This window comes from Heterocephalus glaber, unplaced genomic scaffold, assembly GCF_053883595.1.
Source record: "Heterocephalus glaber isolate CG9 unplaced genomic scaffold, H.glaber_assembly_v1.0 deba00001571, whole genome shotgun sequence".
In the NCBI taxonomy this organism is placed as follows: Eukaryota; Metazoa; Chordata; class Mammalia; order Rodentia; family Bathyergidae; genus Heterocephalus; species Heterocephalus glaber.
Genome location: NW_028258356.1, coordinates 4,341,124 through 4,367,313, shown reverse-complemented (window position 1 = coordinate 4,367,313; position 26,190 = coordinate 4,341,124). Strand labels below are relative to the sequence as shown.

Here is a 26,190-nt window from a genome sequence, read left to right as displayed (position 1 = left end):
ACAAAGTTCTGTTTATCCTTCATGCATGAAAATGAGATTCCTCCAAGATAGAAACCCTTCCATTTGTTATGTTCACCATCTTATGTCTTGCTTCAGAATAAAACTATTTATTAATAGAACTGTACCTTCTATTACTTTGCAGTCACCTCTTCTTTTTTGCCTTTTAACTTCTAGCTAATAATGAGACTTGTTCAATAAATTTTGTTAAATAGATGAATTATAAAAATAGCATATTCACAAGAATTATATATTTTTTAAAACATAGGCCTGATACTAGGCTTAAATGATCTTAGAAAAACTATAGTAATGCAATGGTATAAATCAAATCTTAATAAATGATTACATGGGTAAATTCATTAAAGTATTGAAAACAATTAACAGCCCTAAGAAAGAGCAATGTTTATAGAAAAATATAAGAAACAATTTAAATGGTATATTTAATTTTTTTCCTAAAATATTTCATGGTCTAATTATATGTGGTAGAATTAAAGAAAGTGGTAAAAAGAGGGAAAAAAATTGTTATAATACATTCAGGTCTAGTGCAATAGTTTTCAGAAAATTTAGTACAAAGAACAATCATTAGTGAAAATTTTTTAAAATGAGAATACTAAATTCTAAAAGACTTATGACAGATTTAATCACTGTCTTCTAATACATGATGGACCAACTGCCAGATGATATAATAAAATGTTTCCCTTCTTAGCTTAGTAGAAGACAATAAACAATTAACTAATAGAGCAAGTAGGAAAGTGTTACAAAAGGTGAGATCATAGGAAAAACTACTAAATAATTCAGTGGTCGATTTCCCTCAGAGATCTTTAAAATAGAATAGCTACTCGTTGATTTGTGGTCAGTGAAACATTAAATTCAAACCTAAAAAACTCTTCACAAGACAAACATCAATTGATTTCTTAAGTCTTCTCGTGTGTGGTTCTCCACACTTATCCAGAACAAGTCTCTTTCTTTGTTGTCCGTGAGATCATTCCCAGCAACAAACAACCTCAGGGACCAGCCCAGTGTGGTACAGAAAAGAGCATGCTCTACCCAGCTTGTCCGCTGGCTCCTCTTCCTTCCCCTCTGACTCCAGCTTATTAAAGAGGACAGAAATTGGAAAGGAGCACAGTTGCCCAAAGTATAAAGAAAAATGGGACATATAGAATCCTTGGAAATACATGTTCTTTTTTTTTGGTACTGGGGATCGAATTCGGGTCCTTGCGCTTGCGCAGCAGGCAGCGAAACCACTGAGTTAAATCCCCAGCCCCACCCTTGGAAATACAAAACACATTAAAATAGTTTAAAACACTGAAGTTAGAAGACCAATGATCTTTGATTTTTGTTCTTAATGTTTAATATTCCTTTCGTTAACAAATGACATTTAGTTATAACTTTTTCTCAAGAATAATTCCATTAAATAACTTTTGCCTCATATTTTATATGAAAATTATGTATTATAAAATTCTAAGATAAGGTATAAGTTTAAGGTCATTGTGAAAGGTCACGAAAGAGCAAAGATCTCTTTTCATAACCTTTTGCTTGTTTTTAATATTAACATTTCTTTTGCTACTTTGTTTATAACACATGATGGTGTTTTACTAATAAATACCACAACCTTTATGAAGAACCTTCAATAATTTGGCCTGAATTTAATTATTTCATTTTTATGAGATGGCAAGCCTACCAGACTTGAAATAAGGTGACATCTTACCTATATAGATAATGAGGACCTAGACTATGAAAGTTAGCCTAAAACTTGAGGAAACATCCAGAGATAAGTGTATTGAGGTTTCATGCTTCTCCCTTATAAAATGCGAACCTGAAACAAAGTTTTGTTTTGTATTTTCTTTGTCTTTTTTTTTTCATTTGGAATACATTTATCAGCCAAGATGTGAAAGCACAATTAAATAAACATCAGAAATTCAGGCTTCACTTCAACTTACCTGTTCCTGTTGCTCGAAATCCAGTCTGAAATAAGTGTGGATGCCTGCTGGTGACAGTGCTTGTTGCCAAAACTACATGCTAGCATTATCACTTCTCTGCGTAGTTCTCTACATATCATCAGAAGGGAAAAATTAAAGAGCAATATGAATATCTGGAGAGAAAGGGTAATTCATTATATAAATAGTGGATAAGTAAAGTATTGCACAAAAGTAATTGTTAGATATGAAATCCTATGCTGCCAATTAAAAGAATTAATTAGACAGATTGGAAGTTAAATATTGTAAATCTTCCCTGGAGAGAGTACTCTAGTGAAGGGCATGCACTCTGATCTCAGTATCACAATAAAGGCAGATCTTAAATTAAAACATAGCAAAGAAATGCCTTTGTTCCTACAATCAAGCAGTGGAAACTGTGCTACCCAGCAGCAGTCCTTCCAGGAAAGTGAAATGCAAAATGTAGAATGAAAGAAAGACAGTCTCATGCTGTGAGAGTCACAATGGTACTAGAATTATGTTATTGTACAACTCTGGGTGAAGAGAAGAGAATAAAAAAAATAAAATAGTACTCATGTTGGTAGGAAGCTTGAACAAGAGATCCATTAAAGTTATTTTTTGGCCATCCAAGCTTGATGTATGTCGTTGCAACTTGTTTTAATATATATTCCTAAATGGGGAATTTAGATAGAATAAAAACTATTTCAGTTTCAAATTTATATATTCTGACCATTAAATTCAGTAATAAAACAAAAATATTTTAAATACATCCATTTTTAAATATTAGTAAAATTATAGGCACAGTAATGTTCTAATTTTATTCAACTTAGTATATCAATATACAAAATAAGGATAAAATACTCTTAGAATGGGAAGAATCTACTTTTTTCTTCCTACTGAATGACTAAGTAATTTGCACTATTAAATATTTTAGATGACAATTTTTGTAACAAAATGAGGAAAATGAGGAGTATTGATAATGACACCTCAGCACACATATATAGGAATGTATGCAAGTACCCTTTATAAAAATGAGTGCCTAATACTTATGCATTTTGTGTCAATAGGGCATATTTAACGCAAAGCTGTTACGTTGGCCCAGCCAACAATCTAGAGCCACTGAAGCTGAGGTACACAGAACACTTCCATGTAATGATATGTTATTACGAAGTCAACAATCTATTCAACCACTGATAAATTTAAATCTCAATACAAATGTAAGATATGCTCTCCTTCACTTTAATGTGGACCTTAAATTTTGTCGAAGGACTGAAAGCACTGAAATTACCGTAAAAGCAATTCTTAACTTGTACTAAAAATGAGGTATCTGACATGATGCACTATTCTGAAGTACAAATAGACACAAAGATGCATTTTACTTTTATAGAAATTTCACATTACAGTATTTCTGTGTTTGGAAGAAAGAGACATGTAATAACATTTTCTATAGCACTTAAAAATTATATCATAATTGTAAGGACCCATTTCTTTGCATGTCTGTTATAATGCCTAAGACAAAACTAACAAAAAACAGATGAGTCAGGATAATTCTCATTTAAAGATTTTTTAAATAGAGTTTCTTTTCAACAGGCTTCAGACAAGAAAAAAGGAAGCAACTCTGATGTCATGGCTTTAATAAACCGATTTCATGTCACAGAGATCCAGTTTTGAGTAATTTCAAATGTGGAGGTTAATTAGCAGTCAATATGGCATAAAGCAGAGAGAGATTTTATAGAACAGAATGCACAAAAATTAGTAGAGAGCAAAATAATAAGAAATGTAGAAATCAGAAGCTCATTCACAGTTCTGAATCCTAATATTATTCAGAATGGTTATTAAATCAGATTAGGTGGAATCAGCAATGTACTTGTGGTTTACCAGGTTCTGAGCTCAGAAACTCTGGTCAGGTAACATTTGGAATGTTTGTCATGCCTTCATGTCTGCTTAGATTATCTGTTGTTTGCTTCCCTGTATCCCCTTGGACCTAATTATGAATGGGCTTTTGCCTCACTGTTGATCTTATCCTTGTTAATTAAGGAAGTGAATTGGATTTACCATGCCCTTTTGGATAGAAATAATGACTAAGAATCTTTACTGAAACTGTCTATTTTCTGTTAAGATCTTTGGGATCCCTCTACCCAAGTTAAGTCCTTTGTGAACACAGAGCCCTTTAACTCTTGGAAAATAAGTTTGAACTTTACAGATTTTCCATGTATATTCCTTCTTAAATTCTGAAGCATTTAAGCTTAATTGACACTTTTAAGCCAGAACAAAAGGTAGCTTGTATTAAATTTCTTCTTCAAATAAATGTCTGTGGTGTTACGTAGAAAATTAGGACAAAAATGATAAAATAAACTAGCATAAATAGCTAAAATAACTCAGGGTAGTTCCAGATCTTAGAAAATGAGAAAATAGTTTATCTTCTGAAAATGAGAAAGAAGAAATTATGCATTTTTACATTGAAGACATTGTAGTTTTCCATGCGATCCAGTAATTTATCTAGAGGATAAAGAGCTCGGCTTGCAGCATGCCAAGGAAGAAAATCCTTCTCCTCAGACAGGTATCTGATAATCTCCAGGGGAATATTCTGAGGCAAATAGCCAGCCCTGCATAGTCAAAAGAAAGTCAATGTTAATTATATACAGAAAAGATACACGGTGATGCAAAAGTGAAGATTTTACTTATGCAAATAAAAGGCAGAAAGCAAGATTCATCTCAGTATAAAGAAAGCTTACTCAGAGCTATAAAAATAAAATTACTTACTTTTTGAATATAGTTTTACTACTTAGGTTGCCAATACCCCTTACTATATACAGAGTTAGAGAGTTAAAGATTTGCATGAATACAAAAACACCAGCATGCATTTTTTTCTAAAAAAAGGAAAGAATTATGGAATTTTAACAAAACCTTAGGTCAGTGATAGTAAAACTTTTAGAGACCTAGTGTCCAAATTGCAACCCAAAACAACTTATTTTGCCCAAAGTGCCAATGCTGCAATTAAACCTGAGTGTTCAGCTCCTGGGACAATGCTGGGCCAACTTGGCTCATGTGCCACCAATGAGGGCTCTGTGTGCCTGCTGTGCCACGCGTGCCATAAGTTCGCCACCACTGCCCTATGTAATTTCCTTTACAGAAATTCTTCAGCGGTAACAAGTATTGGAAGTAATTGATTATTAGTAATTACAATTATAATTACAATTACAATGTAATTGTAATAATCAATACAATGATTATTCATTGTAATGAATTTATTACCTCTTACTTTTTATGTAGTTCTATGTAGTAATATTTCATACATAATTTTCAAAAAGATGATCAAATTGAACTGTCAATTTACAGGGCCGAGTATGTATGTTAGATTACAATACAAGCCTTTTTTCAAATCCATTTTAAGTATTTTCCCAACACATAAAAATTAGACGTAGGTTTTAATAAAGTCCAACAAAAAATGTTAAAAGATCACTCTTCTCCTTTTCTCCTTTTAAAATGGATGTTATATCAAGTGTGGAAACAACACCAAATTCTTTAGAAAATAATGAAAGGTAGCTTTTAAAAATTAAACTAATACACACTGGATACATTTTAAGAGGCCATATCAGCAAATAAACAAAAAACCAAAAAGATTTGTATACCTCTAGTCTCCAATAGACTGCATATGAAATCCTTGCAAAAACAAAACACTATAAATGATGATACATTAAAGATTATTTTAGCCTTGGTGTCTCTGCCACATATATCAACATCAGATATTTTGGTAGATTATTTTAACTTAATTATTGCTACAGTCTGAATATTGGTATAATTCCAAAAATCATATTTTGGAAACTAATATTCAATGTGATGGAATTAAGAGGTAAGGGCTATTGGGAAGTGATTAAACCATGAAAGCTCCAATCTCATGAATGAGATTAGTGCCCTTATAAAGGAGGCTGAAATCAGTTCCTCTGCCCTTTCCACTCCGTGCCCTGGGTGGGCATCATCTTTGAAGTACAGCAAGACCTCATCAGACAACCAATCTGCAGGGCCCTTGGACTCCCCTTCCTATTGAATTGTGAGTAAAAATATCCTATTATTTATAAATTACCCACTCTAAGGTGTTTTGTTATAGCCACTGATAGACAGGGATCATATAAAATGAGTGCAGACTTTCAACACAGGAACAGGGAGAGATGAAAGCAAACAAGTAATATTCATTTCACAGTCTTAGTGCTACCAAATTAGGTGGACTGCCTTATCTGTGTGTGGTAGAAGGTAGACAGGAAGTAAAGCAAGGTCTTTTCTCATTTGCATCTCTAAGTTTGCCAGTCACTGTGATAATCAAATATTACCTTATAAGTAAATACATATGAATATTAGCCTGATATATACAACTTGTAATAAAAACTAATTCTGCAGATTGTGCTTCATTTTTCTTTGAATTAAAACAAAGCAATGAATGTGTGACACCCATGATTTTGATTCAACAATGGGATAAGACCAACTATAGTTAATATTTGATACAAGAATGGTGAATAATCCAAAATTTCAAATAATTTCAAATTTTCCTAAAAGTTTATATGATTTAGGGTACATCTAGATTTGTGCCCCTTTTCCTTTGAAGTTTCTCTTTTATGCTTACTTGTAAAAATAGCATGAAGTTGGACTCCAGTAACAGCAAATGACCACCTTTATCTTTTAGCTAGAATAGCATCTCAATAATAGTTAAATTTGCCTTCATAATCTCATTGCTCACAGAAAACATAATTTTTATAAAAATAATGATCTTGTTTTCCTTAAATCTTACTTCCAATGTCACAGATTTTGTCATTTGATTCCCCTGAATTTTTAATTTTACATATTAATTACCATCATACTCACTTACCTCCTCCTCTTTCCACATGCCGTGACCTACATAACATTATAATTTAAGATTTATTTAGAACCTATTGTTTTTTTGAAGAAATAACAAAAGTAATGTATTTGGTGAAAAGAACCTTAATACACAACTAATTTATTATAGATCTCAAATAAGTTTAGAAAATGTGGAAAGTTGTCTGACTCTATTTTCACATAGACTTAGATATGGTAGCTTGTATCAATCACAATTTACTGCATTCACGTCAACTCTATAAATGGATGAACATTATTTAATGACATGCTTTGTGAGCAATATGATTGCCTATAAAAATGATAAGAAATAATGTTATGAAAAGAGATGTGGGCTTGAGAAAGAGCCTGGATCTTACTCTATTCACACACTCCCTGAAATGTTAGGTAAATATTTCATTGCTCCGGAACTCTTATTCCTTGTCTATAAAATGAGAATGTTTTATAGCCATCCATTTTAGTCCCACAAATGGTTTATTCTAAGCTACATATATATAATTTTAATCTGATGAAACAATTATTATAATATGGGCATATTTGTTTAAAACTTGAGACAGTACATCATAATTTTATGTTTTCCATTCTTTAATGGCTTAATATATACAAGTCTAAGAGTCAGGGCTTGGAATAGGTTTTATAATATACCTCGCATTGTGTAAAAAGAAATGTAAAAGCAAGCATGAGAGATGTTCGATATAATTCTAAAGTAAGTAAAATATACATTAAATAGAGAAACAAAACAAGATCTGTTTTGAGTCCTTTTGACAGAAATTGCTAACTATTCAGCAAATTCCGTGATTCTTCCTAAGATAGACTATAATTCCTAGTACATCTGGGAGTTAAGAATGGTCATGTGACTAAGACAGTCATTAAAATATGAAGATGCCTTACTGCCAGAGTTGACAAAGACACCTCCCATGAGTTCCTCTGAGCTCTGTTTTTCCTGAATGAATCTTCCAGGTGACCTTAGAAGTCTAGTACTGAATATATCAGAAATTTACCTGGGTTTTTGTATAACTGCACAGCCATGCCAGTTCTATCATGCAGTCCCATCCATACAAGAGCAGGAAATCATTTCCATTGTGTTTGACCCCAAAACAGGTTTAAGTCTATGTTTTAAAACAGTTAACCTTTTTCTAATGCAGTTTTCCAAAAGAGTAAGAAACAGATTACACTCAAATTGCTCTCATTCTGCTTTGTTACCAATATTTGTAAGTAATTATCTACTACATAATTCAATAAACTCAGATTTAAGCCTACTGGATCAAAATATGTAGCTACACTTAATTGGACAAAAGGATGATCAGCTCTATTAGAAAATTAAGAATTGTAGTGATAATGTTGGAGCATAGGTTACCAAGCTTAGATTTGCATTTCTGTAATTGGCTGGTAATGATATCTATGATTACTACTACTGATAATGCCATCAATATAGGATGTGGGTGGATTCCACTGAATGGAGCACTAGATTAGCTTAATGAGTCCAGTAGGGAGCTCACTTAAGGTCCTAGTGCTGAAACACAGTTTCTTTAAATTTGCATCATCACAAGGAAGTGTTGCTAACAATGTGGAAGAAATAGAAAATTTTAAAGCAGATTTCATGTATAACTGTGTCTTATTAATATTACAGCAAGAATTTGTATATGAGATCAATATTCTTCACTATTGTGGAGAGTGGGCATATCAAATCATTTAGGAATGAAAGAAGAAACAATGAGCAAGAGAACAAAATGAAGACTGTTAATGAAATAGTTAAAGATCACTCATATACATCTACACAGCTGGTCACACCCTCTGATACACTCTCTTTCATCCTTTTCCTTCCCCTCTTCCAATTCACTGGCACTTGCAGTGAAATATATTTTAGGAATACACGAAAGTATTTTGATAAAAAGAATATGAAAACCAGACTAAATTAGCTGATGTTGAAATGCTCTGATCTTAGCTGGCTTTGTTTTTATCTAAGATCCAGGATTGATTTTTAAAAGCCATTCTGAACTCTTGTAAATATTAACTCTTGAACCTACTATTATTAATGTCTTATACAAAAATAATTTATTTTACAGTGAATTTTCTTTAAAGGCAAACAATTCTTAGATACTTGAATGTTAGACATAAAAAGCACAATATTCAGACTCTTCAAATAACCACACACTAATGTTCATTAATTAAATATTCATTTAAATCTAAGAAATAGTCTGCTACATATTTCACAATACACGCAGAAGACACTATGCCTGTCCCTGAGGCATACATTTTTCACATACTTGCTGAAATGCTTAATTAAAACATTTATTAGGTTTTATGTGCTATTCTTTATTATACTTTATTTAAAGAAGACTTTTCTGTGCTCTCTGCAGGAGGAAGCTATATCACAGATTAAACTTACTAATAGTTTTCAGAATGCCATAGAATGAAGGGAAAAATATGGGGAAGGTAACTCTGTTAAACACTAGTATATTTGGTCAGTTTCTAGGCAAGCCAAAAAAAAATGATTCTTGTGCCTTTGTTTATAACAGCACAATCTATAATAGCTAAGTCTTGGAAGCAGCATATATACCCATGAACAGAGGAGTGGATAAATAAAATGTGGTATTTACACACAATGAAGTTCTACTCTGCCATAGAAAGATAAACTTAGTCATTTGTGGGAAAATGGATGCACCTTGAGACCACAATGTTAAGTGAAATAAATCGGGTGCACATGCCTAAATACCTCATAATTTCTCTTATATAAGAAAGCAAAAATATAAATAAAGAGCAAAATTTTAAAAATAGATAATAGGAAGTAGGAAACTAGATCTTTCTCAGATTGGAAAGAGATCAAGAGATGGAGGGAGGGAGGAGAAAGGGACGAAAAAGGAATTGAGATGTGTTGTGTATGTGTGCCACCTCCACACAAGGAGTGTAAACATGTACTGCAAACATGTCTTGATAAAAATAAAAGATAAAATGTGTGTGTTGCTAAAGTATTGTCTGCAGATATGAAAAGAGAAGCTATTTATTCATGGCCCCTTAGAACTAGGAAGGTGAAACATTGCACAGAAAATAGATCTCAAATGTCCTCCTCCTCCTGCTCTTCTCTTTCAGGAAGCCAGTCCCCATATTGACTTGAGCACCTATTTCTGGGCCTAAGTCACCTTATTTTTCTCAGTACCTGGGATCAAACTCAGGACCTTGTGCCTGCCAGTTTCACAGCTAGGTGCTGGCACCACTGAGCTAAATCCCTGGCCCCTTAAGTCACATCTTGACAAACCTCTATTCACTAATTATTGTGAAATTAGCAATGATTTTATATTGTAATTTTATGATATTTTTATCATTCTCTGGACTTAGACCTATGAAAAATTAAATATGGTTTACTCATCTTTTTATCCTCGTAGCTTGATGCAGAACCTAGCAAAAAATAGGTACTCAATCAATTTTCTTTACATTTAAATTAAACTACAGCACTAATTACAGAGCTCTTTAAAACAAGAGTGCATGCTCGGTTCACTAAAACTTAAGCATAATCATAATTTGTTTGAAATTAGGGGCATTTTTGTAGGCTAAAAGTAGCAGAATGGGAAAATTCTACTAAAGTAACTTTTATAGTAAGTTTACTCATCTTTTTTTACTATTGATACATATATAGAAGACAAGACCGCTACTCTTTAGCCAAGAGCTTTACATAAACCAGTTCATAGCAAAATAAAATATCTTCATAGCCACTGAGGAAGCAGAGGAATTATATAAATATCTCTGCCCTTTTTCCTGACTAGTAAATTACTTTCCTAGAAACTGGAATGTTATTTATACTATGCATTTAAATAATCCGATGTAGGGTTTAGAAATCTGTTTCTTCCGGTCAGTAGATTTACAAGGGAGGACTACATCACTTCTGGAGTTCCTCCTTCAATAAAAATTTAATAATTAAAAATAAAGCATGCAGAAGTAATTCTTTGCAGCTTGTATGGTCTCACTTTCAACAGCACAATCAGCCTTTTTTCTTCACACACATTTTTTTATCGCCGAACATAATTTCACAAGAAATCAACTGTCATCTTAATACAGAGGATCCTTTAAATATTAAAATGTGTTAGGAAGCAGGATCAGTGTTTGATCATTAATTGAAAAAAGTTAATAAATGTCAACTATTTGGACAAAAAGGAAAAAATCTTAGGTTTATTATTAAAGCCAAGTAAGTATTCTTAGAGAACCTTCAATTTAAAAATTTTACACTATTATATATTGAGTACTTACTGTATACATGTTAAGTTATGGGAAAATCTATTTGTTTCAGCTTACTAGCTAGCCTTAAGAATAGTAATAGCTTTGGGCCGGGGATTTAGCTCAGTGGTTCCGCCGCCTGCCTTGCAAGCGCAAGGACCCAAGTTCGATCTCCGGTACAAAAAAAAAAAAAGATCAGTACTATTATAGCCATTTATTAGATAAAGAAGCTAAATTTTGTAGAATATAATCACCTTGCCAACCTCACTTGGCTAATAAGTGGCAAGATGGAATTCAAAGCCAGGACTTAACAAGAAAGCTCCTACCACAGGAGGTTTCTCTTCAAAATACCATTCTGAATTAGCTTTAAGTGCCTTCTTTGTTCCTTCTTTAACATCTGTTTACATGTCATTTTCATAGTATTTATCACATTAGACTCAATACACAAATCAATGCATGATGTGATACCAGCTGCTATACAGGGAAAGCCAGTTAGGAAAGGAATTACAGGAGGAATGATTTAAATGGGTGGGTAGGGAAGGCCTCACTTGCACAAAGTGACAGAATGGGATGAGTGAATCTGGTGGGAGGAGAGTTCTGCCTGAGGAAAAGGCAAGTTCAAAGTTCCTGAGACAGAAGCAAATTTGGGATGTTGGACTAACAGAAGGCCTTTGTGACTGGTGGGGGCAAGATCACAAAGGAACTGGAATAATTTAAGCCTTTGGATTGTTTTTCTTTTTTTTTCCTCTATCAGAAAATATATTTATTATTGATAGTGAGTGAAGAAAAGATGTCAGTATTTACGATAGAGAAGAGGTTGAATAAGCCATGAATCCTGTACATTGATTTTAAAAGTGCTGGGTTTCACCAGTATAATCACAAATAACAAAAAAGATGCACTTACTCTTTTTTGTCACCTTACTTGCATAAGTTAATAATAATAAGTTAAATTGAAATAGCTCTTACATAATCAAAAGAGATAAGCAGTGGAAGAAAACCAACATGCCACAGCCTAGATAGATAATTCTGCCAAGTATTGTTACTCCAAGATTTGTTCTTTTCATTTTCTTCTCTCTAATCCAGTTTACTTAGTCAGCTCCAACCCCTCAGCTTTGTGAGTGTAAAGATTCATCACATGATGAAGATAGGTGAAAAAGAAAAATGTTGATGGTCAATAGAATTAAACAGAAAGCACAGAAAAGTAGACAGTACTGCTTTTTCCAAATGGTTGCTGATCAAAATGCGATATGATTCTCCTGAATCCACTCTCCCAGACTCTTTTCAATGAATGGTCTTGTCTTTAAATGCATTATTTTCTTACTAGGAGAGCAAAAGTTCCGCCTCTGGAAGTAAGGTTGAAGGGGTTTAACTGCTTGACATCATCTTGCCATTTCAACCATGCTCTGCTCCATATGAGGGACACACTGCATGTGCAGGCTGGCCAGAACAGAGCTGCAGAGGGTCTAGCATTACAGATCAGCACACTAGGTGCAACTTGTCTTGCCTCAATTTTGCTTCCACCTCTTCAGCAGTCTTCTAATGTGGGTCATTGAAGAATATACAGATCTCTGAGTTCCTCTTCTCCAGTTTAATCAGCTGCCCTTAGTAAATAGCAACCTGCTTCTCTGTCACTTGGTCTTTCTCTTTCATCTGTGTAGAAAGGTGTTTGCTTTAGACCATTCCTCCTCTCTCTGATATCCTCTCTAGAAGAACCGCTCATTAGCAGCCCTCTCTTGGTCCAGTTCTTTGCTGTGCTTTAGTCAGTTCTAATTTTCAAATACTTTCTTGACTTGTTCCAATGCTAGCTCCTCAACCACCCTGTGCAATACTTTGGTTTTATTTTGCTTTGCAATGGAACACAGGACCTCTTGTGTGATAAGCATGTGCCCTACCACTGAGCTACAACCCAATCCCAGTTCTTCAAATGAAACCAACGTACCATATATAGCACAATTCCATATCGACTTTAAACGAGATGAAGAGGATTGCCTCACTGTATCAAATTAGTCTCTGAAAGCCAGATGCACAACACCAAGATGCTGTTATCATTCTTCTCCACCTTGAAGGTGACTTGGTGGAGGTGGGCCTCCTCATGGTTCCTAATTCTTCCTATACAGATACTTAGTTCAGACCCATAAGGATGTCAGGGCCACTCTCAACCCCACAAGTGTGAAGCACTAGACTCTTCTATCACGTAGAAGGAGCCTGGATTGTTTTTTATGCGTGGTGGAAAAGCAAAGTAAGGTTTTGAGCTGGGAAATGACATGATGTGATTTATGTTTTAAAAGGATGACTGTGGCTGCTGTGGAGAGCAAACTCAAATGTGTGAAGTGAAATATTTTTAAGATGCTCCTCTCTCACTGTGTGTACTATGCTTATGAGAAAAATAATAAACTTAGTGAGTGAAATGGATGACATACAAACAGAGACTGTGATTTTTTTAAGGTAGGGCATGCATAAAATTTGTTATACAAAAATTTTTATGGCGTGATCAGGAAAAACAATCCTAAAGCTTCTCCATGCATTATTTATTATTGGTTACCTGTTTAAAAGCAATTTGAGATAATATGGGGAAGGTCACTGATAAATCATTTAAACAATGAATGATTTAAAAGAATATATACTCTATATAAAGAGAGCTGCATATTCTAATTGGGTTAATTCTAATTGGGTTAGTTTGTACAGAATTTAATACAGAAAATAAACTGCATTCAATGAAGAAAATGGTTCGCAAAGCTTATAACTTCTGTGGAAAATATAATTCTTAAAACTAGCATGGAATTCTGCTTATTTGGCAGTGAAGTTTTCTAATGATCTGAAGAGCCCCATGGGAGCAAAAGGAATAAAAAATTTCCAACAGGATTTTGCTGAGGTTAGGTTTACTGCCATCAGGATATCAAATCATTAACCTAAGGATCTATAAATCAGTGAAGCTTCTAACTTCCTATATAGCTGGGGGTTTTTTCGAGAAATGTGACAATAAGAAACTAAACTAAAGGAAAAAAATCACTCAAAGCAAACTACTAGTAATGTCTCCTCTAGTCTAAAGTATATGTCACAAGTTTTGCTTTCTATAAAGCTTTTGCTGTATTACACATAAAAGTTTATATATTTAAATTTTTTTTATCTTTTTTTCCCATTAAGTTTATTGATGTATTTTAGGTATAAAATACATTTACATAGATCATTGGGATCTTGTACCTTTATGTGAGTATCTTGGTTCTTATTTTTTTCCCCTTCCCCAGCCCTCCCTTCGCCCCCTTCACCCTTCCTTATTTGCAAAGACTTTGTTTACATTTTTTTCCTTTTCTCATATTTTTTCTTTTCCCTTCTTTCCTTTCCCATACCCCTCCCACTTCCCCTGCTCCTTTAGACCTTTTCTTCCTATTACATAATATTAATTATACATTTTAAAAATTACAATGTCAAGATCTAGAAGACATTACCACAGATTTTACAGAATTTAAAAGGATATAGAAAGCATATTACAAAAACCTTTTTTGAAATAAATTTGACAACTTCTAAGAAGTACCTTGGAAGACAAATTAATGAAACTAACTCTGGAGGAAATATAAAATTTGAATAGCACCTATTAAAGAAAGTATATTCCTAGCTTGAAAACCTACCTATAAGAAAACAACAGGCTCATATACATTTGGATTGATAAATTATACCAAACATTTAAAGCAGGAAAAAAAACAGAAACACTTCTCCCCTCATTTTAGGAACTCAATATTGTGCTAATACTCAAACTGGATAAAGATAATAAAAGAAGAAAGTATGAACATAGATAGAAATTTGTTTAACAAAACAAACTATTAGAAGTTAGATCTGGCAGTATGTAGAAAGTGGTTTTATTATAGGGATGGCAGTGTTGGTTCAGCATTGCAAGATCCACCCCCAAAAGTAATCATTTTGACAGAGGAAAGGAAAAAACCATATGATCCTGTCACTAGTTGAAGAAAAAGTGTTGGACTAAATTCCACAGCTGTTCATGGTAAAAGCTATCAGGAGACTAGAAGTAGAAAAGAACCTTCTCAACAGATTAAAGACATGTACTCCATACTTCCAGAGAGAACGCCTTATATGAATGGAGAAGATAGAATGCTTTCTCCTTAAATTTTAATTTTAATTTAATTTTTAGAATTACCTCTGGATCAGTTCTAACAATATTCTGTTAGAAAGATAAGTCTAGTTCGCTACTATCCTATAGTTTGGTTATATACATTTTTCAGATGATAAATAGCAAGGTTAGGAAACCTTTGTACACAATGGTCTTATGTATCCTGAATGATTTTCTTTGGATGGAATAACCACATTAGAATTATCGAGGTAAAAGTTAAAAGATATTATGGTTCTTGGCAAATCTCTAACTGAATGTTTTCAGTCTTTGCCAAGCAACAATTTGTCATGGACAAAGGAAAAGAGGGTCTTACGCAGATGAGATACTTACTGTGACATCCAACACTGATCCATCACTTTCTGTGTGTCAGTCCAGGTGCCAAAGTTTTACATGAATTATGGTATTAAATTTTCAAAGTAGTCTCCTGAGATTGGCAATATTACTATAACCATTTTACAGATCCAAACTCAGGCTCAAAAGGGTTACCTAATTTTCCCAGGATCTTATTGCAAATAAAAGTAGTAATTGTATTTGAATACAGTTTTCCTATACCAAGCCTGTCATATTCTTACCACTGTTCCTAAACAGTCTGGCAATAATTCTGAATTCCCTTTCCTATCATCTAGTAATAGAAAAAATAGGCAGAGGAATACAGGAGATACCAAGAGAACATAATCCATGAGGGCCTCATGAGGAAAGCATAACATCCGAGGATGGGGAATGGTTTAGCCCATGGCTGTGACTTTAAAATGGAGATCTTAGTAGACTTATTTTAGATATAGTTTTTGGAGTTTAATCATGTTTTTAGATAAATCTGTCAAGAACATTTTCTCCATCACTGATCTCCAGCTCCAGGGATCAGTGTATAGTTTTGTATTCATAAATCAGGTAATACCCTCAGCCCAGACTCTGGCTTAGACAGACTGACTTCAGTTAGCATCAATATACCCCCCATGAAGACCATGCATTACAACAGGAGAAATGTTTCAGAAACTCTAATGATAAAAGGAAAGCAATAGAGAGAATAGTGGCATGTGGCACACAAAAAAAAGAGAGAGTGGAGGTAATTGTGGATATTATCATTAACTTACATAAAAGAATTCCTTCAAACAACAAGAATAGTTTCCATCTCAAGGTCTTATTAGAATGGCAAAAATCAGTTCTGTGTAGTATTTGGGAGTCCTATATTCAGACTGAGATAGAAAAAAGAAAGGACTCACACAGTGGTATATGAGATGGAAGAGAAATTGTTTCCTGAACATAACTGTAAGATTTGTGGACCTGGAAAGCAATTCAGACAACTGACTTCAATTAAAAGTCTCAGAAAGAAATCTCAAAACCAAGCCCAGTTCTAGTTTATCTATAAGGAATCAGTATCTAAATGAGGCCACTATAATTCCCTACACAATTTTAGATTGAAACAAAAGTTAGCAATTATGAGGAAAACAATGTAAAACTCCAAAAAGAAGATGCATTTAAAAAGAAAATGATTTTGTGAGTGCAATTTAGCATTTCAAAGGGAATGATGCCAAAAGTGGAAAGGTTTTGGGAAAACAGCCAAAAGAGGTAGAGGAAATCCACCAACATCAAATCAATGTGGTCATGTTTAATCATTTTCAGTGATGTATAGTGACATTATTTTATTAAAGTAATTTGACAACTGGAATTTGCTTCTAAATAGCCTGGATGGAGGCTTGTATGTAAAAGGACAGACTATGAGTAAATGATTGCTCATGCAGGGTGAGGGATAAAATGTAATTTTACTCTTTTGGCAATTTTATATATATTTGAAATTTTTCATGATAAATAATTAACAAAACAAAGACTAACTCTCTATGTATCTTTAGCATATATCATAAAACATTAAAATGGTACATGCTTACTAACAGTTGTTGAATAAAGAACTTCAAGAAAGGCAACTTTTTAGCCTTGATTTTCTCCTTTATATACAAGGAGAGTGGTATTTAATTTCCAGAGTCATTCTGAGAGTTAAAAGACAATCAAAGGAAGAGTATTTTATAAACTGTACAGTGCCACACAAATGTGGAGTGCCTTAAGACCAAAGACTCAGCAGTAGAATTCAGCAACCACATTCTTCACGTCTGCATTCTGACCTTCATTTGTTCCCTACATCCGGCTACTAAACATATGTATAGATCTAAGCACATTCATTTTCCCTTAGGGACAAAGTACCAAATGGTAGTGTAATTGCCAAGGGAAAATTATTACTCTGTTCTGAATTATTTCCATCATAAATCCAAAACCAGTCAAACAGGCTCTGTCACAAAAACGACAGGGTCTCTGTACAGTGATGAGATTCCCACATACAAATTCCCCATAAATCCATGAATATCGCAACCCTCCAAAGTCATTCTGAATCATGTGTTTAAATCAGAAGGGGGAAGCCAGGCTGGCACCATGTTGGTCAACATTGTGGAAACGATGAAAATGAGATGATTTACTCAGCCATCAGTTAGAGAAATATACCATCATCTGTCTCACATGGATCATACATCATTTGAAAATAATTTGTCTTTCTTTAAAATTTTTTCCATTGTTATACTGCATCAAGTGAGAAATGAGGTGTTAGAAATATTGAGTTTCAACTTGCCAAAGATTAAAACTAGAGCTATATCTCTCACCATGCACTAAACTAAAATCAAAATGGATTTAAGATCCAAATATTAAAACAGAAACACTGAACTGTCTAGAACAGAGGTTAGGTAGAACTCTTGAAGACATTGGTGTAGGAAAAGATTATGTGACCAAACACTCAGTTGCCCATGAACTAGCACAAACAATCAACAAGTGGGTTCTTTTCTTATTAAAAAGTTTCTGCACAGCAAGAGAAACCACCAACAGTGTGAAGAGACAACCCACAATGTGGGAAAAAATTTTCACCTGCTGTTCCTCAGACAAAGGTCTATTATCTAGTCTATAAAGAACTTAAAAAAATTAGACCTCCCAAATCTAAAGAACCAATCCAAAAATGGACATCTGAAATGAACAGACATTTCTCAAAGAAGTAGAAATAGCAAATAAATACATGAAAAAATGTTCAACATCACTGGTCTTTCGAGAGATGCAAATGAAAACAACACTGAGATTCTACCTCACCCAGAAAGAATGGCTGCTATCATGAAATGAACCAATAACAAATGTTGGCAGGGCTGTGGGGAAAGAGGAACCCTGCTTCACTGCTGGTGGGAGTGTAGACTGGTGCAACCACTGTGGAAATCAGTATGGAGATACCTCAAAGAACTAGGACTGGAAGTCCCATTTGACTCAGCTATTCCTTTGTTGGGTATCTTCCCCCAAAGAATTAAAAGAATCATACCACAGTGATATATGTGCACCCATGTTCATAGCAGCACAATTTGTAATAGCTAAAACTTGGAAGCAGCCCAACTGCCCATCAACTGGAGACTGGATAAGAAAATGTGTTTTTAAAAATAAAATGGAGTACTACTCAGCCATCAAAAATGAGAAATTAGAGACATTTATAGCTAAATGGATGCACATTGAGGCCATACTCTTAAGTGAAATAAATAGGACACACATGTATAAATACTGAATAGTTTCTCTAGTGTGAGAAACTGAAAGTGTAAATAAGGACTAAAAGGTATAATAGATAATGTGAAATAGGAAGAAAAGGGCCAAGGGAAAGGGGAAGTGGGAGGAGTAAGGGAAAGGAAAGAAGGGACTGGAATTAATATGAGAAAATGAAAACAAAGTCTTTGTAAATAGAGAGGGATGGAGGGGTTAAAAGGAGGATAAAGGAATGAGGAAAAAATAAGAACCAAGAAAGATTATGTAAAGGTACAAAATTTCCAATGATGAATATCATTATACTCTATACCTTAAATGTACCAATAAAATTAATTTTAAAAAAATAGAAAAATAAGTATTTTTCATTTAGTAATGATGACAGACATTCATATTTTTGTTAAATTCAGTTATAGCTGCTGTTGGAGATATTAGACTACAGCATATCAAAGACACAATTTCAAGCAACAATGCATAACACAAAAAGGAATACTGCAGTGAACACCTCCTTTTGTATGAGCCATGCATTTTCTCCTTCTCTAATCTCAGTAAAATATTCATGTTTACTCACAGGAAAATGAAATATCTAATCTAATTCTTTATGAGTTAAAGTGATATTTTCATGCCTTTTAGAATATTATGTTCTATTCCAAATTAGAGTTAAAAGCCACTCTATGTCATTGCAGATGAAATGTGGAAAGTAAAAAATATATTTTTTTTTTACCAAGGGGATAGAAAATTGACTTCAACTATATGATTGACCGAATAGGAAATTCAGTAGGATTAATGTCTTGGATCACTTCTGGGGAAGCAGCCATGTAATTTATGGTTTTGGTACTTTGCTTTCCCTCACAACAGTGCTAAATGACAACCTCAAGAAATAAACGACAAAGCTAAACATATCCACTAAGCCACAAAGAGTGTAAGTGTAGACAATGACATCAAATGATCCCAGGAACTTATTTGAGAATTGGTATCTAGAAGTGGTTTTCAATTGATTTGCGCATATTTTCAATTCTTAGACTGAATATTCATTGAAATTCTTTTGCAATCATCTAACAACTACATTATAATTGATATTTTTTATTCTTTTGGACAACAACTTGCAGATAATTTACAAATATGGAGGAGGTAGCTGCTTCTAATTGCTCTGAATGCCTTATATTTCTCAATTTTATCTACACCTTCCAATGTTATAAAATTCAAGATGAATTATTTATATAAAAATATTTAATTCATCCTGCATTCCCAGCTCAAAATAAAAGAACTTAATTATTCCTTGATTTTCTTTAATGCTGATAAGTTCAAATAAAAACTTGGGGAAAGTAATGAATGATATTGATGTTCTAACTCCTCAATGATGATTAACAATTAGAGGACATTAATGGTGTATAAATTTATTGCATTCTAACAGCAATACTCATTAATTTTAATAAGTCTCATAGTTGGGTCCTTTCTTACTGTCTAAAAAATTTATCCCTCATTACTGCTTCTAAGAAGTAATTTTCTAAAGTGGAATCATCAATGAAAATACAAAACCAAAAAGTCTTAGTCAATTCAAAACAAGGAGATATAGATAGATAGATAGATAGATATCCAAAATATTACTAAAATAAATCTGCTTTACAGAAATTCTATTTTAAAATATTTTATATCTTGATAAAATCATCACATATTACTCAACAATATTACTGAATTGAAAGATCTTCAATTGAAAAGTAGTTATTTATCTTTAGTAAGAGAACTTGTATTAGAAAAAACTCTAGCATCTTAATAAAAGGTATTATTATTATTATTTAGTCTACTGTATCAGTGAAACAATGATTTTTACAAATAACATATTTAATATTAATAAGTTAAAATAGGGTCAAAGATAACAAAGTGATAAAATATTTTTAAGTGAATAATTTTAGAAAATGACAAAAAACTGGTATATTCCATGTGACTAAAATGTCAACCAAAACACTCTAGCTACTTTAATCAAAAGGAGCTTCATCTCAATTATCTCAAAATAATTTTTCCTATAGATTTATCTGTGGTTTAATCTTTATATTCCAATTGCCTGCTAACCAGGATGAAGAAATCAGCATTTACTGTTTATACCACCTCTTCAATCCTCTCTGTTTTCATTTTTTGAATCATTTCTAAATTTTTCTGGATTAAAGATTTGCCTTCTATTGTGCAATCTTAATTTTCTTGTTACTTTTCCTTTAGTGATAAAGACACACCATCACCTTTCTTTTTTGTACTGAAAAGAAAATTTGATTATATAATAAGACTGAATTCTACCCACTGGAAGTTTGCTTATAGAAATCTGAGCCACCCTGAATTTTCTACTTTTTAGACACCTTGCTTTGTTTAATCCTCAAATCCCAGGGTATTTACCAAGATACTTCTCAATGTTGATTCCCCTACACGAGATATGTTCCTAAAACACAGGTGCCATTTCAATCTACATATTTATGTCTTTATTGAAACAAAGTTTACTCTTCCTATGTCTATATTTCCTTTCTTTTCCATTTTCTTTCTTATTTTTCCTAAATATCAAGTAAACATGTACACACATACACACTGGACATCTCAATTATGATTTTCTTTTTTTCCATTTTATTTATCTCAATGTTCTCAAACTCATTCTCTCCTTGCCTGACTATGCTATCCCTGTGTCTGTAAAAATTTTACTGCTTCCTAACATGGTTTCATTCCTGCAATGCCAGATTACTTCACTCTTTTTATTGGTATAACTCCTTATTCTTTTGTATGATTTCTTTAAACGTTAGTCTTTCAGGACACATAGTTCTTTGTTTTAAATCTTTTAAATCCCATAGGTGGATATATTTCATTTTTTGAATGATGTCAATATTCTTTTACTGTTACTGAAATTATTAATGTTTTTTCTTATCTTTCTATAGTTCTAATTCTTTCAGTCTGAGTTATGTTTAAATATAATTCATTTAAATATAATTCATAAATATGCAGTTGAAATACTTGCTGATGGATTGTGGCTAAAGAACAATTCTGGTGAATAAATTGAAGCAGAAGCAGTTCACATTTAGTGTTGTTATTTCAGATGTTGTTCTGATCAAATCAGTGGTTCCATCTGTTTAGGGGCATATTTCTGCTCCATAGTCCCATTTCTGAGTATGCTGAAAAGCTATGTGATTCACAGTTCAATTCTGGATATTCCAAGTTTCTTGTGGTGATTTAGCCTCTAATTGTTATCTTCCAGCTGTCTCAGTTAAGTTTGCCAAGCCAATAGCCAGATAGATGATATAAACAGATATAGATATACAGGTACAGATATGGATATGGATATAGATCGATTGATTTTTCTTTGTGCCTCTATTTTCCCCAGCCTACCAATTCTGCCCTCTGCTTCCTGTAAAACTTCATGGTTTGTATTCTTCTCTTTTAGGCTTAAATTTGTTTCCTTCTCTTTCCTGTGGAGAAAGATTCAGCAATGTAACCCAACATGCTTTCAGATTTCAACATTCCACAGGAGGCAATTTCTTCAATGATATGTCTTCCATTTTATAAATTTCTGTGTCCCACAGAGGATCTGTAAATGTATTCATCTAATCTCAGTGTAATTCTTTATTTAGGGGCACATTCATTATATTGAATTAATTCTTTCTTTAGGGGCATATACATTATATTAAATCACTTTTTGTGATTTAGAGTTGTTTCTGTCTCAAGATTCATGAGCACATATGCATAGTTTCCATTTCCATTTTCTTTCTTTCTCTTTTTTTTTTTTTTCCTTTTTTTTCAGCAGTTGGTGTATAGGAGGCAGGGAAATAGATATATCATGTCAAAAAGGGTCCTGCTAACATAGTTCTTAGGAAGGTTGTATCAAATCCCAAACCCTCATGTATCATGTAAATCTGATGACATATTCAACTGGTGTCTACAGAGTATTTAGCTTGTTCTTCACCAAATCTATTTTTATTTTCAAATCCTGAGGATGCAACCAGGCTCTTGCATTTCTTCAAAACTAGATGCTATAATGCAATTGTTTTCTACCACAGAAAAGTTGGTAGAAGTGATACAAATTTCCCAACTGGCAGGTTAAAACCATCTGTGTACCCTATGTCTTTTTGTCTTGCATAAATGAGGATAATCCCAATTTAATCTAGGGGATACTTGTTAGAAATAACAACCCTAGTTCTTGAAGGTCTATATGACAGTAAAGCTTCAACATAGGTAGTGTAACTCAGGAGCAGAGCCTAAAAGTCCAACTCTCCTGTCTCAATAAGTGATGAATTTAAGACAATCCTCTATGTGTGAAAGAAAAATAAAAGCTGAAAAACAAGTCTAAATAATTTTTGATGTGACTATTTATGTGTGGAATTGCCAATAGGAAGACTACTAAGTTTTTAAGGAAGTTCTTCTGCCAAAGAAGCTATCATTTTATACTGAAAAAATGTCTGACTGCTATGAACTTGAAACCATCCTTGTATGTTCAGTTTCCTATAGGCAGGAAGTGGGATGATAAAGTGAATTGGCATCAGAGGTAGGTACATGCCTGACACCTCATATGTGTCCAAGGAGAATGATGGGTAAGGAAGATTTTCTCAAGGAGCAGAAGCAGAGACTAAGAAAAACTGACCAGAATCTACTTAAGATGCATTCCTTATTCCCATGAATCCTTTACAATGGCTCTTTTGACCTTCATTTTCCTGTTTTGAATGGCATTTTTAAAAATTCTCTACCCCATCATGTAAAATTGGTTGTGTGAAGGACAACCAGCTTGCTAATTCAGAGGTTCCATACATGATGAAGAGACTGTGCTTCATTTAATAGTATAGAATTTTGAGCTAGGATTTTGGATTGTATTAGAAAGATAAAACTGCAGAAGGTATCATTTGCATTCCCAGTTTGATGATAAAGAATATAAAATAAGCACATAAAATTGTGACTTCATTTATTTATAAGAAGAAATAAATGCCATATTTCTCCAAAAATAAGACCTAGCTAAAAAATAATCAGCCTTGAAAACTAGAGATCAAAAGTGCCAGCCCCAGTCAGCCTGTCCTTGCTTTACCTGCCTTACAGAGTAGCCACCAAGCCAGAGAATAGTGATGGCAGGTAAGGTGCAGATAGATTGACTGGGGCTGCATTTTTTTTAAAAATCTCTACTTCTCAAGGCTGATTGTTTCCTAGCTAGGTCTTATTTTTGGAGAAAGAGGCTGGAAAGCCCACCTATTTCTTGTACTTTAGCAAATTTCTTTAAAATTTTCTCTAAAATTTCTCCAAGATTTTCTAATGTAAAGCATAATTTAGAAATTTAGATGGAAAATTCAGAAATCAAAAGTTGACAAAGAAAACCATTGATCTTTCTTTTCTTTCCCTTTTTCTTTCTTTCTTTCTTTCTTTTGTTCATTCTCTCTTTCTCTTTCTTTCTTTTGTTCTTTCTCTCTCTCTTTCTCCATTTCTTTCTTCTTGCCACATAATGGGTATGATAAAAACTTGCAAAAGAAAGAGGAGATAAGTTTGCATTTATTTATTTGAACAATTTAATAAGTAGTATTTGGTAAATTTTCTGAGGCAAATTGTGGTGGGTTTTTTGCTTAGATTCTTTCATTGGTACATTTTAGGTATGCAGTACATTTACATTTATCATTGGGTGCTTGTACCTATACATGATGTATCTTGGTTCTTATTTTTCCCCATTAATTGTGTTTTAAGAATACTGTATTTTAAGAAATAAAGAGACTAAAATGTTGTCCTTTCCTATTTCCTCCTCAGTCATGGCATTATATAAAGAGAAATAATCTGGTCCACATGTGGCTTTAAAAAAGCTTCACATGAAATTTTTATTTTAAATATAAAAAGTCACATACATGATTTCTATTTTAGAGAAAAATATATCTTACTTTTTGTAATCAAAGGACAAATTGCTTTTGACCATTAATTCAAAGTAAAAAGGATCATAAAACTGCTAACTGATGATCACTAAAGAAAATGCATACATTGTAATATTCCAAGCATAGATCCAATACTAAGAAACTAGAATATTGTTAGTTCAATGAGCCCTAATAGAGACAGACATCTGTATCTCCACATCATTGGGGAGTTCTCACAGAGCTGCATCTAACTAGCGACACTATGCAGTTTTCAGAGTGACAGTTTATCTGCCCAAACTGCTATCTTATTAGTGATATAATTGAGACATATATGGTTTAAAACCGAATCACATAAATAGTGAAACTTAGCAAAGGAAATATTCTAACATGGGCTTTCTATTTTAGCAAGTCACTTTAACTAGGTAAAGCAAAAATCTGTCTGTCTTCCATCATTCTGGAGACATGATATCTGAGTATGCTTCTTAATCTAAAATTCAGATATTTTCATAATAATGATTCCTTCTTTATTTGAATTTAATAAAGGTATTATCATCTTATTTGCTTAGGCTGTTATTTTTTTCATGTTTGATTTTCTTTCATTTGCATTTGTTCCAGTGACTTTATTTTGAGATCACTCTGAAGAGAAAGAGAAATACCCATCACAGCTAACCTGCCTGAAATGAGTTACCAGCTAATGCTGGCTGCAGATGGCATTATATCACTTGTATGATGCTACTTGCTTACTTTTTATATGTTTTTCAAAGTTCAATCTAATTTCTCAAATGCCACCTCTTCTATCACACATTAGGTAATTGTCAGTATCCCTTTCAAAAATGATCACCTCCTCTTCATTTAAATTTGTTTTTAAACTGCCTAGCATTTATATTAAACAATAAATAATTAGACAAATATATTCATGCTAGATAATAATTTACATTAGATAATTGGGAAGTTATAATATCTTTATAATTTCTAAGGCATTTAAGATACTCTATAAAAATTTCAGTATTCATTGGAGACAAAGTTGCAGTAGATTCCTCATAAACACTGACTTAATGAATGAAACATATGTATCTCTAATATAGTTCTCTAATAAAAATTTATCTTGTATATGAAAGTTGTTTTAAGAGGTTATTTGTCCTCAATATTATGAAAGCATATTTATCCAGAGATGTTTTTAATCTCCCTTATCTATTTATCAGAAATATGAAATTTGATGTTCACATGCAACTTTCATATTTAAAATTTTATGATGTGTTTTGAAAGTATTATTCTAGATAATCATTGTATTTCTTATCTAAAGGAAGCTAAAAGACTATGTCATAAAGAAAGATTTGAGGGGAGAATGATCAAAGTATGTTATGCATATGTACAAGTCTAACAAAATGAAACCCATTATTTGTATAAGAACTATGCACTGATAAAAAGGTGGGATAGAGCAAGAAAAGTTTCTCAAAAGGAAACATCCAAATGGTCTAGAGGTATATGAACTGGACTCAACATCACTAGTTAACAGGAAAATGAAGGTCACAACCAGATCATCTGCTTACCCTAGTAAGAAGGTTATTATCAAAACTAAACACAAGTGCTGGCAAGCATATGAAGAAAAGTACATTGTTGGTAGGACTGTATATGTGTACATCAATTGTGGAAAACAGTATGAAGGTTC

The 26,190-nt window shown here is 33.1% G+C and overlaps 1 protein-coding gene across 2 annotated transcripts in view; it reads right to left on the bottom strand.

Annotated features, from left to right (window-relative positions):
* The window catches only part of Trhde (thyrotropin releasing hormone degrading enzyme), a 411,539-nt gene that overhangs the window by 42,711 nt on the left and 342,638 nt on the right, over positions 1-26,190 (bottom strand). For both annotated transcript variants that reach the window (XM_004845026.3, XM_087192438.1), the window contains exons 13-15: positions 4,390-4,537; positions 2,504-2,601; positions 1,938-2,045 (exon numbers count right to left, since the gene is read on the bottom strand). In XM_004845026.3, coding sequence (XP_004845083.1) covers positions 1,938-2,045; positions 2,504-2,601; positions 4,390-4,537 — 354 coding nt within the window. The remainder of the gene's footprint in view (positions 1-1,937; positions 2,046-2,503; positions 2,602-4,389; positions 4,538-26,190) is intronic.